General features: G+C 47.1%; 1 protein-coding gene across 1 annotated transcript; it reads left to right on the top strand.

Annotated features, from left to right (window-relative positions):
- The first annotated feature begins 335 nt into the window (after window positions 1-335).
- On the top strand, window positions 336-21810 carry ccnd2a (cyclin D2, a). Its single transcript, XM_006795782.3, has 5 exons — window positions 336-829; window positions 2155-2370; window positions 4469-4628; window positions 11825-11973; window positions 18140-21810. Exons 1-5 carry the CDS (start codon window positions 635-637, stop codon window positions 18311-18313), a joined length of 894 nt encoding a protein of 297 aa, XP_006795845.1. The 5' UTR covers window positions 336-634; the 3' UTR covers window positions 18314-21810.
- The last annotated feature ends 235 nt before the right edge of the window (window positions 21811-22045 follow it).

Here is a 22045-nt window from a genome sequence, read left to right as displayed (position 1 = left end):
ACTCCTGGAGCCTTTTGATGCTGGAAATATGTGCAATAATAAAGCAACAATGAACATATTGTAACAATTCTATTTCCTGATTTTGTAACGATCATCATAAGTTCATCAGCATCAACAAGAATAAAAATGCACGCAGGACTGTAGCTGACTGCACTGTGAGTGGCTAAATGCTTTAACGCAGCCAAAGGAAAAACTCTAATTGAACCCCAGTTAGTAAAATAAGGTGACCATAGTCGGATGGTGTTATTCTGTGCTTGCCCCTGCACTGCTGTGCATCTGCATCTAAAATGCATCAAGTTTGGTAAAAGTTGTCTCGCAGCAGGACAGTAGAAAGAGGCTGGAATGCAGCTTGTTGTGTCTATACAGAAGTAATGCAGTTGCGTCAGTGGCGGACGCAGGGCAGGCTAAATGCGCCTGATCTCAGGCAGCGAAAGTAGAGGCGAGCTGTGGGGAGAGAGGAAAAAGTTCTCAACAAGGAGAGGCAGGACTACTCTTACGGAGCCCCTGCAGTCTCGCTTTTTATGCCTCTAAAAGACTTTTCCTGCCATCTTTTTGCATTTTCGCTCTGCAACACGCCTTTGACGTCTCCGAAAGCGAAATCCTACTTTTTAACTTGAGTGAAAACACCAGCACCATGGAGCTGCTCTGCCTCGAAATGGACACCATCATACGAGCTCGTCCCGACGCGAATCTTCTGTGCGATGACAGAGTGCTGCAGCGCTTGTTGACTATCGAGGAGAGGTTTTTACCCCAATATTCTTATTTCAAAGGCGTCCAGAAAGATATTCAGCCGTTCATGAGGAGAATGGTGGCCACTTGGATGTTGGAGGTACAGCGAAACACCGAGTGCTGACAAGACATATTATTTCCGTGCTCGACTTTAAAGCCTCTCGATTTCTTTCATTTCTTTATCGAGCAATGGTTGAAATATTCCGAGGAGCACATATGACATACGACTCATATTTCCGACTGCTATTTCCTTATATTATCCGTCGGTGCCGTTTAACGCATTTTCTTTCCATTTTTAAAGTCCGATCGCTGCGTTTACGAAAGTGGCAGCTGTGCCATCGGTGACACCGGAGGATTTCCTTTATCTGCCTCACATGGTGTCTGCACATGTTGCCCGTTGATTGTTTGATGTTATTATTTTAGATGAATATTTTCGTGCACACGTATGCACTCCCCCAATTCAATGCTGACTTGCGCTGTATCGCCATGTTGGTTTTTATAGGAGCGCTTTTAAGAGGATTTACAGTGTCAAAAGCAAAGTAACAGCGCTTAAAAAGCGTCGGTAATGACAGAAGAGGGTCTTAGGTGTCCATCAAATACAGACTCGATCACAAAAAGCTTTGCGATCGCTTCAGATATCTGTTTAAATGTCGGGAAGGGCGAGGGCCTTATCGCTTCTTTTGGTCTCCGGTGACTCGCCGAAGATTTCTGTTCATTTGTTGACGATCCGTCAAATATTTCCGGTCAACAGGCTTCTCTAAACAATCTGGAGTCGTTCCTCTTTATTTTCATGTAAATATTGTCAGAATCTGACGCACGTGAGATTTTTAATTAATTTTTGAAATAATTATATCGGCTCGGCGGTGAGGCACGCCACACCAGCCGCTCGCGACTCGCCTCTTATTTTGACATTTTCTTGATATTTCTCGCGCGTGGATACGGATAGGAATTGTCGGATATGATGTGGAAGAGTCTCCTGAACATTATGGTGTGAAAAAAGTCGCCCCAGATAATTTATTTCTATTTTTAAATATTTTATGAAAATATGACGACTGTTTTAAAAAAAAGTGTGTTTCCGTGTGCTGCGCTTTCCTGGTGTTTTTTTTGGCTCGGTGATTGTGACTTGAATTCATTTCTTAGTGAATGAACTGCAGGAATGCGAGTCTATCGAGAGTATGTGTCTTAAAGTTATTTCAGTCTTTGTGAAATAATTTCTTTCGATTTATTTTGTGATGTCGCAACAGATCTGGGCTGGGCGCAAATTCTTGGCCGAGCCCCAACTATGTGTGTCATTGATTTTAAATGTGCTCTTATGTGATCACTCTTTTGTTTCGTTATTTCATAAAAGTTTTCTATACGTTTCAAGCGCTGAAAAAGAAGTCACGTGTCGTCAACGTTGTCGCCTTGTGTGCTGTCTCCTTACAGGTTTGTGAGGAGCAGAAGTGCGAGGAAGAAGTTTTCCCCTTGGCCATGAACTACTTAGACAGATTTCTAGCAGTGGTACCCACCAAAAAGTGTAACCTGCAGCTGCTGGGAGCAGTGTGCATGTTTCTTGCATCCAAATTGAAAGAGACTCGTCCATTAACTGCAGAGAAGCTGTGCATCTACACAGATAACTCCATCAGACCACAAGAGCTGCTGGTAAGCGACAGTTTCACGCAGTTTGCAGTAACACATCTGCAGACTCACATTGTCACCATCAGCTGGTTAAACATATTACATAACTTCTTCATCAGAGCACGTTTGGAAGCTGGGATTTATCCGGTTGTTTCCTGATTTAAAAGTTTCAAATGTGACGTATACTCGACATGGGGGCTGTTCCCGTTTCTCTGAATCGTTGTCCAGGCTTTAGACATGAAAGGAGCTCAGCGCAGGATTGTTCTTTACTGTATAAGACCCTCAAGGCTTTACTGTAACCTTCCAGCCTGTGCGGTGGTCTCCATCGCCATCTGCTGGTAGATATTTTCACAGATCAGCGAGGTCATATTGAACCGGAGCCAAAGCTCTGTGTTCCTGTGAGCTAGAGAGGGAGAGACGGAGAAATTCAAGTTTGCCTTTTACAGTTTAGCTGGTGTCCAAAAATAACTGGATGCACACATTTGTGACGTGAGGTCACGAGTCACAGTTTGTGATCCGAGCTGCACGTGAAACCCACAGAAAAACTGTCCTGTTTATTGAATATGAGCTCTGTTGTGCTGGCAAACCAATTAATTAAGTCAGCTTCACATCAGATAAGTATTTTCCCTCCTGCTCTGTGGTGCTACATAAACATTCCTCAGTAAACAACAGCCAATCCCACCCATGTTGTGAAAGAGGCCACATATTATGATTCAGACGGGCTGATGGTTGCAGGCCTGCCTCGCTGCCTGACTGGCGGCTCTGCCCACCGAGCAGACTGCCGCTGCAGCACATTCAAGTTCCCCACGAGCTGCTGTTGATTTGTTGCTTTGCTATAATTTTCTGGAATGACAATTTCATTTGTTTAATGAAGGCTGCGACTCCGAGCCAGCGTCTTAAAGTTAAACAGCTAAACAAAATGCGCCGCTGCGGCTGAAAACTGGTATCCTCTGCATGCAGCTGCACTTGACAAAAAACCGTCTCTGACACCTTCGTGTTCAGACTGGAGACGAAGCCTCAGTCCTTGAACTGGTTCGCTGAGGCCTCCTTTCTGTGTTTCTGTATAAGGCGGTATTTTGGCTGACACGCAGATACAGGAAACAGATCAGCTGCTCGGGGCATGTGATCGTTTTTTTGTCCTCATCTTTAGTAAGAACTTCTTGTAAAGAGAACCACAATTTTACGAAGAAGGTGTGACCAGAGGAAGGCAGTAAGCAGAAGGAAGTGGGTGATACCAGATTGCCACCCTTGTCAGCATAAAGCATGTGTTGCAAGGGTTGTCGCAGCTATTGCTGTAGGCTTTGGTGTTGCGTACTGTCGTCGATGGAAACGCCTTTTAATAGCAGGAGGCTGCTGATGATCATACGTTGCTGTAGCCAGAAGGAGACGAGTTTCACTTTATAAACTCATCAGAAACACGTCTTGTTTTCAGTCTCTCAAACATCAGCAAGAAAGCAAAGCATGACTGACAAAGGTCACTTTGATTGGGAAAAGGCGTGCTGCTAGTAGGGGCGGCCATATTGAATTGTCTCATGACCGAGTCCATGTGGTCGCTCCTTCTTAAAGGGAAAATGAAGAACATCCATCCTCCCGGTCACAAGGCTGCAGCTTGCAACCAAACCACTGAAAATTTTTCCCAAATTAGTCACCAGCTCTTTCGTTAATCACCTCCTCCTCTAGGAAGTGAAAGTAACAATGCAGTCTCAGAAAAGAGAACGCCACACCTAGTGTCCTCAGCCCGTGTTACAGACGTGCAGATGGATGAGCACGTGTCAGCACATCCTGCAAATGACAGACTCAGATGCTGATTAATTAATCAGAGTTTCAGTCGTTCCACAAAACACTTTATGTGGAAAATATAGTAACTAACTGCTGCGTTGCAGTTAGTTACAGCCTCTGATGGGCCTCTTTAGGAAAGTCCCCACATGCCAGACACAAACAGGGAGGGAGACGGTGATGCCGGGTCACCTGGGTCGGTGGCCCAGCCGAGCAGAGACTAATAACACTTAACCTCCAGATGCTCGCCGTGTCACATTAACGCACGTTTGGCTCAAGCGCACCTGGCTAAACAATAAAAGTGCAGAGCTGTTGTTTTCAGCCATCTTTTCTGCTCGCTCTCTAGGAATGGGAACTGGTGGTGCTGGGGAAGTTGAAGTGGAACCTGGCAGCAGTAACGCCGAACGATTTCATCGAGCACATCGTGAGAAGGCTGCCGCTGCCCGAGGATAAGCTGGCACTTATTCGGAAACATGTGCAGACCTTCATTGCCCTCTGCGCCACAGGTAGGAAACGCTCGATTCCCTGCAGTCGCTGAGATGAGCGCATCTGTTCCTTGATCTTTTTTCTTTCGTCTGCGCAAATCAAACCAAGCGCTAATGGCTTACGCTAGCATACTCTGTAGTGTTGTCTTTGCCATTTCTTCTTTCAGGGCCGTGTCAAAGTCTTCTTTGGAGATCTGTTATACAGCTAGCCTCACCTTCTTCTTCCTAAGAAAAGCATTAGTCGTAAAAGTGTCCGCCTCTTAGGTCTGACATCCATCTGTCTTCTCTCTGCGGCCTCTGAAGTAACACTTCAAAGCCTGATTGAGGGGTCGAAGAGACAAACGGACAAGGCTGGAGGCAGGCAGACCATTGTCTTCTTACACTTGAGCTGAACGGTTCCCGTAAGATCAAACATGCAGGGAGGGATGAAGGAACGAGAGCTCATGATATGAAGAGAGTGAGGTCAAAGTGGGAAAGATGCAAGAGGAGTGAGGGTGTTTTTGTGCTGCCAAATCTGAGGCATGTTTTCAAATTTCCTACGTTCTTTCTCTCTCTTAACTTCACACGCCTCCACGCCCGCTGCTGCAGGACATCATAGCGTTTGTAACAGGGCAGATTTCCCTCAGGTCGCCACGATCAGCTACAAAGCAGGCAGGGCCATGAGCGCCTTCCTGCACCGCTTCTGGACGCGCTCGAGGACTTTGTGCGAACGTTTACTTTGGATAACCGCACAAGTCATCCTTAATAATGCTCTCTGCCCCCCCCCAAACTGCAGGTCACAAATAGGAATGCTAACTAACCCCCCCCACACACACCTCCTTCTGCTGACAACATTGGGAGGAGTGTGCACACTTAGATGAATAGACGTGACAATCGCAGCGTGAGGCGATCTCCTGCACCGATTGTGCCGAGTCTGAAGTGACGCTTCATCTTTTAATTTGTTCCCTGCGTCCTCCGTCCGACTCCCTCAGTTTTCTCATATCTCACTTTTTTCCCGTATTCTTGCCAGAGGATTAATGTTTGGAATGACAGCGCGTCAGGGATCGGACCTATTCCCCGAGCAACGTTGTGAAAGACTCGGCGTGCACTTTGTCCGCGATTGCTTCAGTGAGGCAGTGGAAATAAATTTACAAGAATCGTCCTCCTGACGCTGTATTCGCTCGACCGTCATCGGGCCGTTTATTTGTGCACACGCTCCGTATCCAGGCGAGCAGGAAGTGAGGGCAAAATGAGGAAAGATACAGCACGAGTGAGTCTTCGGTGCATCGGAGGATCTCTGGGAATACGAGACCCGTTTGTGAAACGTTCCCAGCTGTAAATCTTCGGGTTATCTGGTGAGAATCCTCCTCGAAGGCGTCGTCTGAGCAGAGTTGAGAAGGTAAAGGCGCAGGAGGATTTACGTTTACGAGCCGTCGACAGCGAGGTCATCTGTGGTCCCACCGCCGCCGTCCCTGTACGGGGAAAGAAAACGCGTAAAACGACGGCTCTCTGTTCTGAGAGAGGAGAAGAAGAAGGCCTCTCGTTCCTAATGGCTCCTCTCTTTTGATGAAACAGTTCCGTTCGGGCCACTCGGTGGGATTTTGTCAGGTGGCGCAGGCTGGCTCTGTATTAATTAATAACATTGGCTGGTCCATTCAGGACTATGCAAATGGCTCAGAGGCTCAGCTAGAGACTGGGAGAAAGGAGACAAAAGGCTTGGCCCTTACGTTTCATATGCAGAGCCGTGCGAGGGTCGGCGCTGCAGGGCCACTTGATAGGAAACGCCGGCGTTTCCCTCAGGCAGGCTGCCGCATAATAGCCCAGAAACAAGCTCATTAAGGCAGATTATGAACCTCCGTTCGTAGACAGACACCGAGCACTCTGAGCTTCCTCTTCTATTCTTATTCAATCGAGTTAAAGTGGGAGAAAGGACGGGGTGCGCGGGGCAGACAGATGCAGCCCAACCTGTCTGCTGCCGTCGTCGAGCCCCATCTTCGTGCCGTATTGGCGGGGTGCATTTTTCCTGTAATGGTATGCAGGGAATGGTGACAATGGTCACAGAAGCTGATCAAAAGAAATCTCTGGATCCGGGCCAGCAAGTCTCCAAGAGACTCCACACAATGCCGGTTTCGCTACAAGTTGGGATCTAAGTAATGAGCGCTCGTGCTTTTGTCTGCGGACAGTATTTGATCACTTATTGCTGGTGTGTGTCTTTCAACTCCGTATGAAGGACTTGATGATTAACTGGTTAGTTTATCAGGACAACTAATGATTCACTAGCTGACAAACACGAGGGAACTCGAGCCGTGCTTACTTTCAACTCCAGTGTAACTTATTCCCTTTATTTTATTCCCAACCTGCATGTTGGGAATGTTTCAATTTCGCTTTTTGGAAAGCTTTCGGCCTCTTTGGCCTTTTCTGGGTTCCACGAGCTGCGTTTTTAAATCGGCGGCAGCTCAAATGTCGCAGCTTGATTCACAAGCCCTCTTTCTTTTGTTTTGCCTGTTAAGTGTCTCTAGTCCAGAGGCGGGAACGCTCCGTGTAGCTTCGACTCCGAGCGGCCGTGGCGCGGAGAATCCCCTCCAGCCTGGGCTCAGCATTGTAAAGATGGATGATTCATCTCAGATGTGTTCGATGAAAAGAGCTTCGCTGGTGTTTGTTTACATAAAATCCCCTCCGTGTTTGATGAGTCAGAACCCGAACAAATTAGCCACCTTCTCCAGCGAGTTATCCTTTCCCTGCTCGCTCCGCTGATGTGAGGAATCATGTCCGGTCAACAGATGAAGCAGGAAAAGGCTTCCTGACAGTGTGTGCCCAGTAACGTGACACAGGGTGAATCATCGAGTGGCACGTCCTGAGCTCGCCTCGTCACCTTGCTGTTTAATCAGCACCACGGCAGAAATCCTGCGGCTGGTTGAGTCACGCCGGAGATCACAGACAGTTTGCTTCGGCTGCCAGCAAAAAGGTTTAGAAATCAAAATCTTCCGTGTTTTCCTCGGACGTCATGTGAACCACAAAGACTAATATTTGTGCTAAAGTAAATGTTTTGGTTCCAGATAGTTTGACTCAACATTTTTCTCAGCACACTGTCCCCTAATTTTTGTCTTCCTCTTTAAAGGCTACTTCATCCGGATGATCTGATGTCGTCGTGTTGGTGTTGTTCCCAGATCATCATGAAAATGTTGTTCCAGGTTCAACACTGCAAGTGACCAATCACATTATTGTGACGTTATTCTTTTGCACACCAACCCATTCGTGCATTTATGAAATTCCAGTGTTGCAAGGACAATATCAATTCTGCTTAGCGTTTATTAAAGGGTCAGGGTCAGGGTTAGGGTCCGTTGATCGGCAGACAAAGGCGGTTTCTCGCAGCTTAAGTACAGTTTTTTGTTTTACGCCGGTTTTTCCCGAAGTCGCAAAAGTATGACATCACAACATTCTGATTGGTCACTTGCAATGTTGATCCTGGAACAACCTTTAGTATGATGATCTGGGAACAACACCAACACGAGGATATCAGATCGTGCACTTGATCCGGCCTTTAAATGCTGTCATTAGTTCTTTATTTCCAAAGCAGGACGTGAACAGGAAAATTTAACTGTTGGATCTGATCAAAACTACTGCGGCAGCACTTTGAGGTTGTTGCAGGAGCGATACACTAAACAAAAGATTGTTTTTGCTATTCGGACGGAAAAACAAGAATCACTCACATCGATCACATCAGATGAGACTGATGAAGACGCAGCAGGCAAAGGGGGCGGGTTACAAAGCAGCTTGCAGACTGTTGGCACGCTAATGCAACTTAAATGGCGTGTCATATTATGGCGGTTGCCGAATAGATGCGTAGAAGGGTGTCAGCTGAGGTCAGCTAAACTTTGACCTGTGGCTGAGCGTCACTTCCTGGCCCGTCTGCACCGACGCTTCTGTGAGAGGAGAGCGGTGCACGGTACCGGCTGTGCCTCGGTTTGTCCGTCAGGCACACCCGAGATCATGTTTACAGATTGTTTATTCGTTCTTTAACAACGAGCAGGGAATTCGTGGTGATTGCTGAGGTAACGATGGAGCAGCGTGACAGTATGTTGAGTACAGTCCAAAGGGTCAAAGGAGCTTGCAAAGAAAAGCGTCTGGACTTCTTTAAGTTACTTGAAGACGTTTCACCTTCATCCAAGAAGCTTCTTCAGTTCTAAGGTCAAATGGTGGAGAGTCCCACAGTTTCACACCTTGGCTCAGGCGATTAGAGGATCATCAGGGGGTCCTTTTGTCCCTCTGTGGGGGGAAACTCCCACTAGGTTTAAATCTGGGACTCTCCAGCATTTGACCTTAGAGCTGAAGAAGCTTCTCGGATGAAGGTGAAACGTCTTCAAGCAACTTAAAGAAGTCCAGACGCTTTTCTTTGCAAGCTCCTTTGACCACGATGACCTGGATGACTGAGAACCTTCACAGACAATAGTCCAAAGGGACGAATACCCGAGATTTTTGAATGAAGCTCAGTCGATTTAATCCAAACTGTAACCAAAATCGCACTCCACATCTGTACGCTCCTCAACGCTGATGTTACTCAAGCCTGCAGCTGTGACACAGGATGTGCTAGCGAGAGGCTAAAAGGGCAGCTTAACATAAAATCCCGAGCAGGAGCGTGCAACTCTCACAGGTTTGTGTTTTTAGTTTGTTTCCAGAGTGACAGCCAGACAGGAAGCAGTGGAAAGGACAGAAATATCAAGTTGTTGTTCGTTAATTTGGCGTTTGTGGAAAAAACCCGGCGCGTGGGCCTCGGCCAGCGGTAGGTGGATTGTCTTCTGAGAAGCTCCACAGAGGTCGTTTTGGCTGAAACATCCTGTCACGCCAGTCCTAAAGAGATGTTTGCTTTTACCCTTAATCAGTCAACCAAACCCCGTGTCCTCGTCACGGCGCTCCCTCAATAAACAAGTTCAATAAGCGCTACATGTATAGAATACAAGAAGCTGATTTATCGCTGTGGAAAGCGGTCGGGCTAAACTTTCCAACTTTAATTAATTTACAATTTTAATGTGCGCGGTGTGCGTCGCAGCCACCCAGATGGAGCGGGCCACGTAGGGCGGGAGAATGTGCGACCGGTGGCCCGAGGATGACGTTTCGCGGGGTAGGAACGGGGAGGGATGGAGGCGAGGGGGCACGGGGAGGAGAAAGGGCCATTGAAGGGGCTGAGAGGCGTGCAGGCCGGGCCAGCCAGCCGCTGCTCACAGGGAGCTTTCCATCGCAGGCGTCCCCACTCAGCTACATACACTGTTTATCCTCAACATGAATATCAATGAGGGCTCCTAAAATACAGCCATTCTTCGCCCCACATGCAGCAGCCACCAGGCCCGAGTGTCAGCGCGCATCGGCTGCACGCGCGCGTCCTTGTTCTGCTACAGACCTGTCTTGTCTTGAGTGCGAAAAATCAGCTTGCTGCCCACTGCCTGCCACTCAGCTCTCCCACAAACCAACATCTGTGCCGTGCGTGTGCATGGGGGGGGGGGGGTCAGTGTGTGTCTGCATCTGAAAGCACGCAGGCATTGTTTCCCGCCTGTGTCGCTGAGGTGTCGTCGCCTCGCCTGTCGCTCCGCGCTCGCTGCACACTTACAGTAAATCCTTGTATGCCTTTGTCGTCTCGGCCCTCTATAGAAAGCTGTGCTCTTACAGCAGTGATGTAATGCCGCGGGGCTTTGTGCGCTCTTTCCTCTTGGCTCGAGGTGGCCTTTAATAAATCGCCCCCTTGGCAGAGGCCCAGCGGCTAACACAGGGGTGTATAATAAGTTCATTTATTTGTCAACACTGAGCCCGCAAGATGAGAAAGCGCCTGGCTGTGCATGTTAAAAAGGCAGTGAGAGGCTGCCTTTGCAGCTATCAAAGGACCCACCTCTTTGATTCCCAATAAAAAAAAGAAGAAGAAAAATCTCCTTCAGAGCCATCGCACGCGGTTTGCTTTGCAATTGAATATAGCAATATGTTAATGTGCAGGCTGTTTCTGTGCCCCCGCTGCTCACTCCTCTAACCCAGAGGTGGCCCAGGAACAGAGGGATACTTGCAGGGAGGGATTGGGGGAGGCAGGAGGTGAGGGTCACTGGAGGGCAAGTCTTTTCTTCTTCCAAAACTTCACAAGGGTCTGGACGCAGACTCGATGTGCAGCAGAGTCGTCTAGCGCCCCCTCCTCCCACCTCGCCTGCGACCTTCCCCTCTTTTCTCCCGCTCCGTCCATCGCTGCCCTCTTCGTCTTCCTCCCCCCCCTGTCAAGCCCCCATCCTCAAGTCCAGCCAGGGTCTTTGTGCAGCCTGTCTAGCTGAATTGGAATCGGTGGCGAGAGGATGGATGCCGCGTCCCTCATTTGGGTGAAATGAGGTGATGACTCTGGACAATGGAGTCACACTCTTCTGCCTGCCCTCTCATAGGCCCGCCACTCTATTAATATGCTAAAAGATAGGAGGGCCGCCAATGCAAACCGCTGCCTGTTGTAGCAACAAAGACGGCGGCATGTGTGCCATTCACTCGCCGTCCAAGCAGCCATGTGTTCCCCAGGAAGAAAGGTAGAAGTTGAGCAAGACATAAAGAGAGAATGCAGAAGGTAGTGTGTGTGTGTGTGCATGTGTGTGTGTGTGTGTGCATGCATGCATGCATGTGTGTGTGCAGAGCAAACCTCTCCCTGTCTGTCTCACTGTATGCCAGTTGCCTTCTCGGGCTTCTGGCCCGTTCACAAGCTGTCTCATTTGCATTATGAATGACAGCGAGGGGAGCTAACAAGGTTATTGGTCTTTGAGACGCACGCCTGTGACCACACGTGGAAAAAGGACCTACAGCAGTGCGCATTGGCAAAGGCACTGAGCCTCTTTATTCCTTCTTTTCCAAGCGCTATGGGGCTTTTTTCAGCGAGCACACGATTTACTCAGGAGATGGAAGAAAAGGGGCCGGGCTGGGGAAAGGGGGACTGCATCGGGGTGAGGGTGGTTGCTTTTCAGCTCCTTTACAAGCCCAGTGAACCCTCATTATCCAGGCCCCTGGTCATTAGCGAGCCCAGCGTTCATAGCCGGTGCAATAGAAGGAGTATTTATTAGCTGACGGCTAGATTACTAAATCATACCGTAGCTGAGCCCCGCGAACTGAAACGTGCAGGAAAGAAACCAGTGGTGAACACATGCACCCACCTGACCAAAGACTGTGCTTCCTGCTCGTACTTCAGACTAACAAACTCACATTTAACTCAAACGTTTTTATTCCTCTGACAGATTTCAGATTCGCCATGTACCCTCCATCCATGATCGCTACAGGAAGTGTGGGGGCGGCGATCTGCGGCCTGCAGCTCGATTCGGCCGACCAGTCGCAGTGGGGCGACAGTCTGACGGACCTGCTGGCAAAAATTACAAACACAGAAGTGGTGAGTTCACCTGTCACTGCAGCTCGGGCATCAGTAAGTTTAAATATCCAGCGCTAAGAGTTCACACTTACATCTGGAGTGTAGGCGATTTGTTGCTGAGTAGGGATGCACCGATACCGATACCATTACCGATACCAGTATCGGTACTGGTATCGGTATTGGTACTGGTATCGGTATCGGGGCCGATACTGTAAAATGTGTGTGTACTCATACTCATAAAAGTTAATCGATACCATGAACCGATACTAACTTATTTCATTAGTCAGAGGGTGGCTTGTCATTTCTGTTGTAGTTCTGTAGATTGGCCACTAGGGGGACATCCCGCGCTAAACAGGCACAGGGTTAGGCGAGTGAGACTGGCAGCTCCAGATAAAAAAGAGAAACTGGAGGCTGCTGTAGCTAGGCTAAACAAAATGTCAGCAGTGTGGAACAGCCAACTTTAACTCAGGTTTTGGAAAAGCGAAGAAAAATGTCAAGAGAAAATCCACGGGCAGTGTGTGTGTGTGTGGTAGAAGTATCGGTTTTTGTACTCAGTATCGGCAAGTACTCAGATCCAAGTATCGGTATCGTATCGGTTTGAAAAAATTGGTATCGTTGCATCCCTATTGCTGAGTAATTTTAATCAGTATGACTAAATATCAGTGACTCTGCAGACATCGGTTACATGTTAACTGGTTATCAGAGTGTTACAGTAACTATGATTCAGAGCTTAATCAGCTGTTTCCTGCACTGGAAGCGTCTTTACTGAACATTTCTAGTGAAGTGACACATTTAAGTCATCTTATCACCACGGAAACAAACAGGTTTTGCTTTTCTCAACTAATTGTGTTGTTTTTTTGCCCGACCAAACGTGCTGCTCTGCTGGAAAGCACATGGCAAGTTAAGAAATGCCACGTTTGTCGAGGCTGTGTGTGCGCAACAGACTAAAGTTGAAATGTCACTGAGATTTGGCTTCACACGGGCATATTTTAGGGGAGGTTTACTGCCAATTTTAATAAAAATGAGCACGAGACTGAGCTAAAATGTCTTCATTTAAAGAAACGATCGATATTTGTCTCGATGACTTGTCTTTAAAACAGTCCAGCAGCTCCCTCGTGTAAAGGCTCCTCTAAGTCGCTGTGTAACTGACAGGAAGGCCGGTGAAGCTGGTGCAGTGAATGTTGCACCAGAGGATAAGCTACGTCAAACACAGGCAGGGCCCCTGCTAACTCTGATTCCTGGCTTTCATCATACACCGGAGAGGATTTTGTCTGTCTGTAGTTCGCTGCTGCAAAGTTCTTCTTCTTTAGTCTCCGGAGGGTGAGCTGTCGAGCACAGGTCCACCACCACCACCTTGCCAGGAGTGCTGCTAATACCTAATGTGATAAAAACGTCTTTAGGTTGGTAATGGCAGACTTAATCTAAACTGTGTGCAGAGTGCACGGGGGGCGCGACACAGATCCGAGCATCGGCCGTGGCATGTTAAATTCTGCCTGAAAAGGAGGCAGAGGGGGAGGAGGAGGTGGAAGAAAGCTGTTGAAGTGTGAAAAGGACACCGAGGGGGTGTTACGCCTCCCTCGCGACAATCGGGCCTCTCTTGTCTCCTCCTATGGTCCATAATGCAGCGCTGCTGGAGAGCATGGCTCCCTCTGGTGCGAGCTGTGTGAAGTCTCGCTCAGCAGCTGAGGAAAAACAAATAGTTGGCCTGAGCAGCACAGGGCCTCAGTGTGTTTTAGGCTGCTCCGTCTCAGACTCGAGGGAATTAAGTGGCGCTGCGTCTCAGCGATCGACTCCTTACATTCCTGGATTCAGACGAGCCACGGCTCGCGGTAAACACGGGAGGAAAAGCACGAGGCGCCCGTCCTAATTCAACATATAGGGCTTTAGTGTGAACTGCCAAGCGAAGCTGAGGGTATTAAAAGATTTTCCTGAGATCCTCGCGTCAGGCTCGTGCACCACGTGCAAAAATCTCACTGCACAGAGTTAGTTAGGACTGACGCCACTTATTAATACTAGTTACGCCCTCTGCCCGTCTCAGCGTGCAGGCTTCGGTCAAAGAGGAAATGCTGTGTGATTTTAGCAGCGACCCACCTTCATTTAGACTTCAGACACCAGCGAGGTGGTGCGAGTCTAAAAGAGTACGCGTAACGTACCCCGCGTGATTTTGGGCAACTCGTAGCCGCTCGGCCAAAGAGCCGAAATACGAAGGCCGAGCGAGTTTCGCCAACCGCTGCAGCTGCTGCTGCCAACAGCGCCATGGCCAACGCCACCCCCTGGCACCCCGCTGGCATGTGTGGCATCCAGAAGCTGCGGTTTTCCAGTGGAAATGCGATAGGGCCAAGTCACCGTCTTTGGGCCACTGCAGGAATGCGTGTTGCCTCGCAAACACCTGGTGTGGCCTCGCGGGGCGAGCAGACGGCCGTGTGTGCGTTCGTGTGTGAGGTGAGCAGAGTTTGAAGCAGGAGACGGATCAGTTTACTCTTGATTGATTAAAACAGGAAACGGAGGCAGAGGGTTTAAGAGCGCCGCTTCCCAGATTTGATTGTTTTCTCTCCGTCTTTCATTCATCTTTTTTCAGCCGCGGTCACATGCTCCGACACCGGAAACACATTTTCCCATTGCTCCCTTTGTTTTTTAATCAGTTATTTCCTGGGGACAAAATGTAATAAAAGATGCTTTTATCACGATGGATCGCATCTATCAGCACAGCCTGTGGCGTCACCACTTGTGGTGTTTCAGGCACGCGGCTAAAGAAAGGGAAAGGTCACATTTCTATTGTAACTTGTGGAAATTCAAGTCATGTGGTGACTTCTTATTTCCAGCGTCGGCCCTGGGATATTTTGTTTTCAGATTCCCTGAGATTCGTAGCGTCCCTGCCTGTGTGTGTTTCAGCTGTCTGACCACCAAATCCTCCCAGAGTGGCCAACACTGTCTTGTGTGGTGCAGTCAGCAGTTAAAACACATTCCACTCTTCACACATTTCTTCCTTTTGGTTTTGTCTGTCTGCACGACTTCCTCCCGCCGCCTGTGTCACAAAGGCCGCCCAGGGATACAGTGCATGCCACGATTTGTCAGACTGTTGCAGTATGATGCATGTTTGGGGAGGGCAGAGGGAGGACGACGACTACAGGAAAGGATCAGAGGTGGTCGTGTGTTTTCCGGTTTGAGGCTGCAAAGTAAGATGCTTAAGTGCAACGCTGCGTCCCACGGTGAATTTACTCAGTTGTTGGCCCCTTCATTGTCCGAGTACCTGCAGCTTCTGTGGAAACAGCACTGGTGTTTCCAGTAGTCGCACACTGAAGTCATTAAAGGTTCTCAAATAAAGCCCACGGGGCTTGGCGAGGGATCCGAACTGCCGCTCTAAAGAGCAGCGCAGACGGGGGGAGAATGTCTTTTAAGAAACGAAGGCGTGCATTCTTGCGGTAGGACACAAGCAGTTCCCTTACATGTTCGGCGTTTGAGTCCATTTTCTCACAGGAATTGAGATTTTATGACCAATGAGGCACATGTTGGTGGGAAGACTTTGCATGTGTGCATGAACACACCCCCACATTAGTGGCCACCCTCTGGAGGAGATTAAGGGACAGACTCTGGTGGGGTTTCCTCCATGTCGAAGCCAGTGCAGAGGAAAGTTTGCCCAGAGGCGTGCAGCCCAGATCAGTCGAAACTGGTCGAGTTAAGACGTCAGGGCAGCTCTCACTTAGTATTTTGGTAGTGGCTTCTTTTTTCACATAGTATGTAAATCCTCTTCCTTCTGTTATGTGTCGTGCTGTTTGACCTTTGACATTGTGACCTTTTGCCACAGCTTCCTAAGAGCGACTCTGACGTGAGTGAGGGCCCGGTTCCTATTTCATCGAGGCCGCTGCACCAGAGGCTGTAACGGGCTGGACCGAGGCCATCGGGTTTAAATTAGCTGTAAATTTCTAAAGAATGTCTCAACGCTCCACAAGCCGTACACTTTCACCCATCCTTTCAGTCATGATTCCCACTGAAGGCGCAGGTCATGCCTGCATGTGCGTGCACTAAAAAGAACTAAAAGGACGGCTTCAGTTGTTTTTGAAGTGTTTTACCACCAGAGGGCAGTGTTTCTCAGTCAATCAGCTCTCCAAAGTACACTTGGCATCTTCTTCATGTGCGTTATTAATGGTTGGTCACCTGCACTTTATGCTACATGATGTCACTGTTGTTTTGCAGCAACACAGATTTTTTTCATATGTCATCATTTTAAATCTGATAATTAGTTTGAGCTCCTGGGACTTTGATCCTTTGAGCTACTTTAGGTATTTAATGACCCTCCTTAAAACAGTTTGACCTTTCTCTGACGCTAACAGCCCGTTCAGCACTCTTTTACACCAACCCCCCCTTCCTACCCCCGTCTTACTGCGCTGCACTGTCCCCTCTCTCAACCCTCTCCCGGGGAAGGATAAGAGGCCTCGGTGCTGTTGAGGAGTTTGTCTCCCAGGTGGATTCTCAGTTTTCCTTGGTGGCCTTTGATGGTGTAAGTCGATGCGGCTGGGTCTCAGATGATCCCCTGCAGGCGGGCGGGCGCACAGACTGGCTCTCGTTAAAAAAGCACCACCTTTGTGTTCCCACAGGAGGTGGATGTAATTAACATAGCTTTAATACTACCTGTGTTTTCAGCCGCCGTTGTCAAGACGACTCCTGTTTGGGTTTTGTGTGTTTTGGGGAACAGCAGAGGTGGTGGGTGGCTGGATGGGGGAGGGCAGAGGTATGCATGCAAGTGTGTGCGTGCATGCCGGTGCATGTGTGTAGGCTACATGAGGACGATAGTGATGGTATTCGCTGCACAACCCTGGTGGGCTGATGTAATGCTTGGGTCTGTTGTTTTTTGGAAGCAGCAGCTCGAAAGTCAGCTGTCATTTAAAATCACAGCAAGACGCCGTCATCATGGCCGAAGCACTTTCTGAACAGCAGATTGATATTATAGGGCATAATATTTGTGTTACATGCTGGACTAAGCTTGATAGAAAATTCAAAGGTTTAACTTGTAGATTTAAATTGTAAGTAACAGAATTTGTTTGCTCTTTAGTTTCATGATAAAGTCTCGCTTTGAATTAGGGCTGCCACGATTAGTCAACTATCAAAATCGTCGATGACTAATTTAATAGTCGACGCGTCGTTTGAAGCTTTGTAAGATCCCAAAAGACGCAGGAATAAGTAGTAGGATTTAAGAGTGTAATAACGGACTGAAACAGAAGATGGCAGCACTGCATGTACAAGGATGCCAGCTGCCGTTAAACCCCGAAGAAGAAGAAACTGTGTCCCAGAATTCATAGCGCGGCCCAGCTCAGTTTCCAACAATGGCGGCAGCTAGTTAGTTTTAATATTACTCTTATTATTCTTTCTGGGTCACAAAATAAACGTTTAACATATTTTCAGGCGAGAATGTAGCTGTGTAAACCTCAAATATCTGCTCAGTTTATCAAGACACCACATATTTTCAAAAGCGCTCCGACGTTTTCGGAGACGTCTGTTAGCCACTAGCTCGATAGCTAGCCGGGGGCTAGGCTAACTAGAGCCGTGAGAACACCGGACTCCCGCTAATCGTTTTCAAATTCACCGCCGTCTTTCGCTACTCAGGTTAAAGATGATATATAAGTCAGTTAGATAACTTAAAATGTTATTGTTTGGCTTTTTTCAGTATTTTATTTGTTCCTGAGTAAATCGGTTTGGCTGAGATTAAAGTTATAGTTTTTACACAGCTGAATAAACGTCAAGCAGACAGCTGATTATCAGAAGTGTGAGATGCTCGAGAATATTCTCCGGTGTCCTGTTATATTTTAGATAGCAAGGAGTTTATTAAACTTCACCGAAACAATCTGCAAATTTCATTAAAATTTAATAAACTATCATCTTGTCTTTATTTTTAGTTAGCACATACCTTAAACACTTAAAGCTGTAAGCTAATGATAGTTATATAAGAGCAGATGCTGCTGCTGCAATAAGCTGTACGTCCAATGGATGATGATCTGATTAGTCGACTAATCGCAAAAATATTCGGTGACTAGTCGACTATCAAAATAATCGTTTGTGGCAGCCCTACTTTGAATGTCCCCGATCGTACCAAACTGGAACTCTGAGTTGATGAAGAAGCAGGAAAAACACACTTCCTTGACTTCAGGTTTAAAAAATTTATGTAACCTCTCGATTGTCTTTTGCATTGCAGGATGTTCTAAAAGAGTGCCAGGAGCAAATCGAGCGCGTGTTGGTGAGCAGCCTACGCGAAGGACGGCAGCAGCAACAGCAACAGCAGCAAACTCAGAGAGGCCCGAGTGGGAAAGGCCTGGACGAGCTGGATCAATCCTCCACCCCGACAGACGTCCGCGATGTCAACTTGTGAAGCAGCAGAGGGCATCATTGCACAGGATTTACAAAAACAAAAATAGAAACCAACAAAAAAAACTCAATTTTCTTAAAAGCAGAAAAAAAGAACAAAATGTAAAAATGTTAAAAACAAAAGACAGCAATGCTTGCTAGTTTATTTTTGTGTGTAGATTCTCTGTTCTACAAGTCGAAAACACCTGCTCGCAGAATAGATTTTCGATGACGTTATAGCATAAATGCATCAAATTTGATCCGAGATGAAGCTCTGTGATGCCTTGGATATCCAGAAGGGAAGCCAATCATATTTGCATTCTGCCTGATTGTATAGTATGATCGTTTAAGTTATATTTTAACTATAGATTGATAATGAGGCCGAGACGGAAACTATTTGGAAACTGCGGGATCACACAGGGCTTCTATCGCTGCGTTACGAGTACTGTCACCATTACGTTTGTGGCCGCTGAACGAGCTCCTCGACTGTTGTGTGCTGAGTGTGCGACTGTGGGTGGATCGCATTATCAGGGAAGACCCGGGATGATGATAATTATCAGTAGTATTAGTAATTGTTATTATTATTATCATTGGACGTATTTTGAAATGAATAGTAGAGATCAATAAGCTCCTTTTGTCTGGCTGCTTGTGCGTCAGTTTGTGGATGCAAGCGTGTTTTTGTGTGTCTGAGTGTGTGATTCTGTGTCTGTTAACGGTGATTCTACAGCGAAAGGCACTTGAATAAAGTCGCAGGCTTACAGTTCTGTATTTAACGACAGCGGAGCGAGCCGAGGCTACGTATACTTCCTCCATCCGTGGAACTGGGCATCTATGCTGCGTCACTGCCGTCGTGCATTAACAGTGTGTCGTGGTTCATTGTTCTGCAACAATAAACCTGTGTGTGTGGACCACGAGTGAGACGACACAGGCCGTTATCTTTCTCGGAGGTCGTGTGAGGCGTTTGGTTATTACTGCCATTCCGTCGCTCTTTGCGATGACGTGTTTTTTGTGTCTGGATGGGACGTGCGCAGCGTACGTGGCACATGTGAGAGTCTTGAGGAAAGTTTCATTCTTCTGCGTCGGCGAGCGCAGAGCGAGATGAGCGCAGGCTGAGGGGGAGGCGCAGCACCGGGTGGCGGGACAGAGTTTTAGTTTTTAGTGGTGCAGAAGTTTGCTGCTGTGTAGGAGACGTGGCGGTGTACAGCCAGAGGCTGGAAGATGACGAACAATAAAGCTGGTCCGTGGCTGGCGTCAGGACTTACGTCTTGTAACGGATACAACGACACACAAAGATGTTCCTGGTTTTCCGTTTACATGGAAATGACGAGGAAGTAAGACCGTACGCTGCCAGGTCACGCGTTGGGGAATCTTTTGGGGCGGGGGGGTTAGGGGGGGTAGAGGATGACAATAACTGTCAAAGCTCATCTGGAGTACCGCATAGGGTTGTTTTCAACACCCCTGTATGATTTTAATGGCAAAGCACTTTGCAAACATGCTCCCCAGGAGATGATTAGATTGACGGTGATTGGAGGTGAATAGATGTTTCATTTTTTCCTCATTAGCCTTTTCTTTGGTTTACTTTGAAGGGCTGGTTTCCCAACCGTCAGTCATTTGCCTTTAAAGGAGGAGTCAAATTAAAAAAAGGCTTCCCGCGACGTTCCGTATAAGCACATTCCAAACAAAGAAACAAAGAAACAACATTCCCAGTCAAGCAAATTGCAAGTTGATTTAGATCCTGAACAAATAAGAGCATGAATTCACACAGCTTTCTGATCTGTGGGGTCGAGTCGATTTTCTTTTACAATGTCAAGAAATGATTTTGTTTTTACTTGAATTTTTCTTTCTATTTATCTGCATCACAGCCAGGGAGGCGGGGCGCTACCAGCAAGGGTGGTCTTAACATCCAGGTTTGCACATGTTCTTTAAAGGGCCATGAGGTTTGCAATGTTAAGATAAAGCAACGCCTTTGTTTAAAAAAGAATTTGTGTGGCAGTGGTTGGTCAGTTGTTGTTTTCTTGTTGTTTTCTTTTCCTTTATGTTTGTTTCTGTTTATGGTGCTGGCTTCTGTAGCGCCCGTCCAGGCCAGTTGTCTGTCAGTGAACACATTTCCCCGGTGAGCTTTGCTGCTTCGAATCATTAGCAAGGGGATTCATCTGCCAGGCAGACAGCAGAACAAAACGTGGCTTTGTCACAGCAAGGTGTCTTTGACTTCTTTTTATTGTTTTTCCATGACCATGTGTAACTTTGCTGAGTGTGAATGTGGGGATCGGATGATTTTCAGTAAAACTGAGCGATTTCATGACCCGTTTGCCAAATCGTCCCCCATCTGAATATTTGGTATGACCCCTTTATTTTGCCTGTTTTCCTGACGTAAGCTCTTTCCCAAACTTGTGATTCTTCCTGCAATATGTTGTTGCATATGTTCTATTTTGAGACCACCTTTGTCAATTTGTGTTTGATAATATTTTACGGGGCGACCAGACCCACAAAGGGTTTTTCTAAGACTTAGAGATACTGTATTCCAAAGTGAAGAGAGGACAGAGGAGGACTGAAGACATCGATAACGACAAAAAAAAAAAAGTGTCAATATTTTATTGTATTTTTTGCGCTGCTAAAAGCTATGAATTTGTTTCATTTATACAAAAAAATAACATTACTTAGTTGTGATGTGTCACTTGAGTGTGCTGCTATTTTATAAACATTTGTATTATAATATAATTATTTTACTGCTTAAGAGATACATTCAGAAACCGAAGTAGATGGTGATAGAAGAACATGAAACGAGTATTCGACTGGAAATGTTCATTGTACAGTTTGACCGTTTGCTTAGATAGCATGTCTCGTTTTCCCCTTTATCTATTTTTGCTCTCCTTCTTCAGTCACATCCTGCCCATCGGTGATATTTCCGATACCTCAAGATTACTGGATTTTAAAAAAACGCAAATTCATCAGCTATACCTCTGCAGTTAGGGAGCCTGAAACGGAGGGGAAAGAAAAGAGCGACGTGTTCTGTCGCTGTGTTAGTTGGAAAACGACTCGCTCGGTGAGATGGGGAAACCGGAAATATGCAAGGCTTCCACTTGGACTCTTTTGGAGGGGGAGCGCCGTGACGTTGCAACAGCTTCTTTGAGGATTTTGTACCGCAGATAGTTCAAGCATGTTCACTACTGTCCGTGTTGGTGCTACAGCTGACTGTGTGCAAGCGAGCGGCAAAAACAGCATTCCTATGATGGCCAAAGTACAGTTCTTGCTTTATATAACCACAATCACTATGAATGTCATTAAATATCGATTCTGTATGTGAGAAACGTGCGTTTTGGTCTAAAGATATTGTGTGTGCACCACTGGAGCTGACCTGTGGCATCCAGTCGTACGTTTTCTGGAAGTTTCAATGGTGCAGATTTCCCTTCAAATCGCCCGCTCCCCCTCCTCTATAACTCATATCATGTACCTCAAATGTCTGTTGCACAACCTCTGTTCAATAAACGTCTGCTTTAAAGGGTGTGACACCACATCAGCTCACTATTTCCCCGGCCTGTGTTCCTTTCAGCTGTGTGTCTGTCTCCTGATCAGGACATTAGACTTTAACTGCATCAGTGATGATGATGATGAACGTGGGACGATATGCACTCATCCCACCAGAATTTCAAGCAGTTTCTGCAAATGTGTATGAACCTGTTGATCCAGTCATGCATAGTCACAAAACCAAAACGGGTTCTGCTCCTCCTCCTTTGGATCTGCTGCAGATTAAAAGAAC

The sequence above is a fragment of the Neolamprologus brichardi genome, chromosome 7, assembly GCF_056152115.1.
Source record: "Neolamprologus brichardi isolate AB-2024 chromosome 7, ASM5615211v1, whole genome shotgun sequence".
Classification (NCBI taxonomy): Eukaryota; Metazoa; Chordata; class Actinopteri; order Cichliformes; family Cichlidae; genus Neolamprologus; species Neolamprologus brichardi.
The sequence above is the reverse complement of the archived record's forward strand: the minus strand, read 5'-3'. Positions and strand labels throughout refer to the sequence as shown.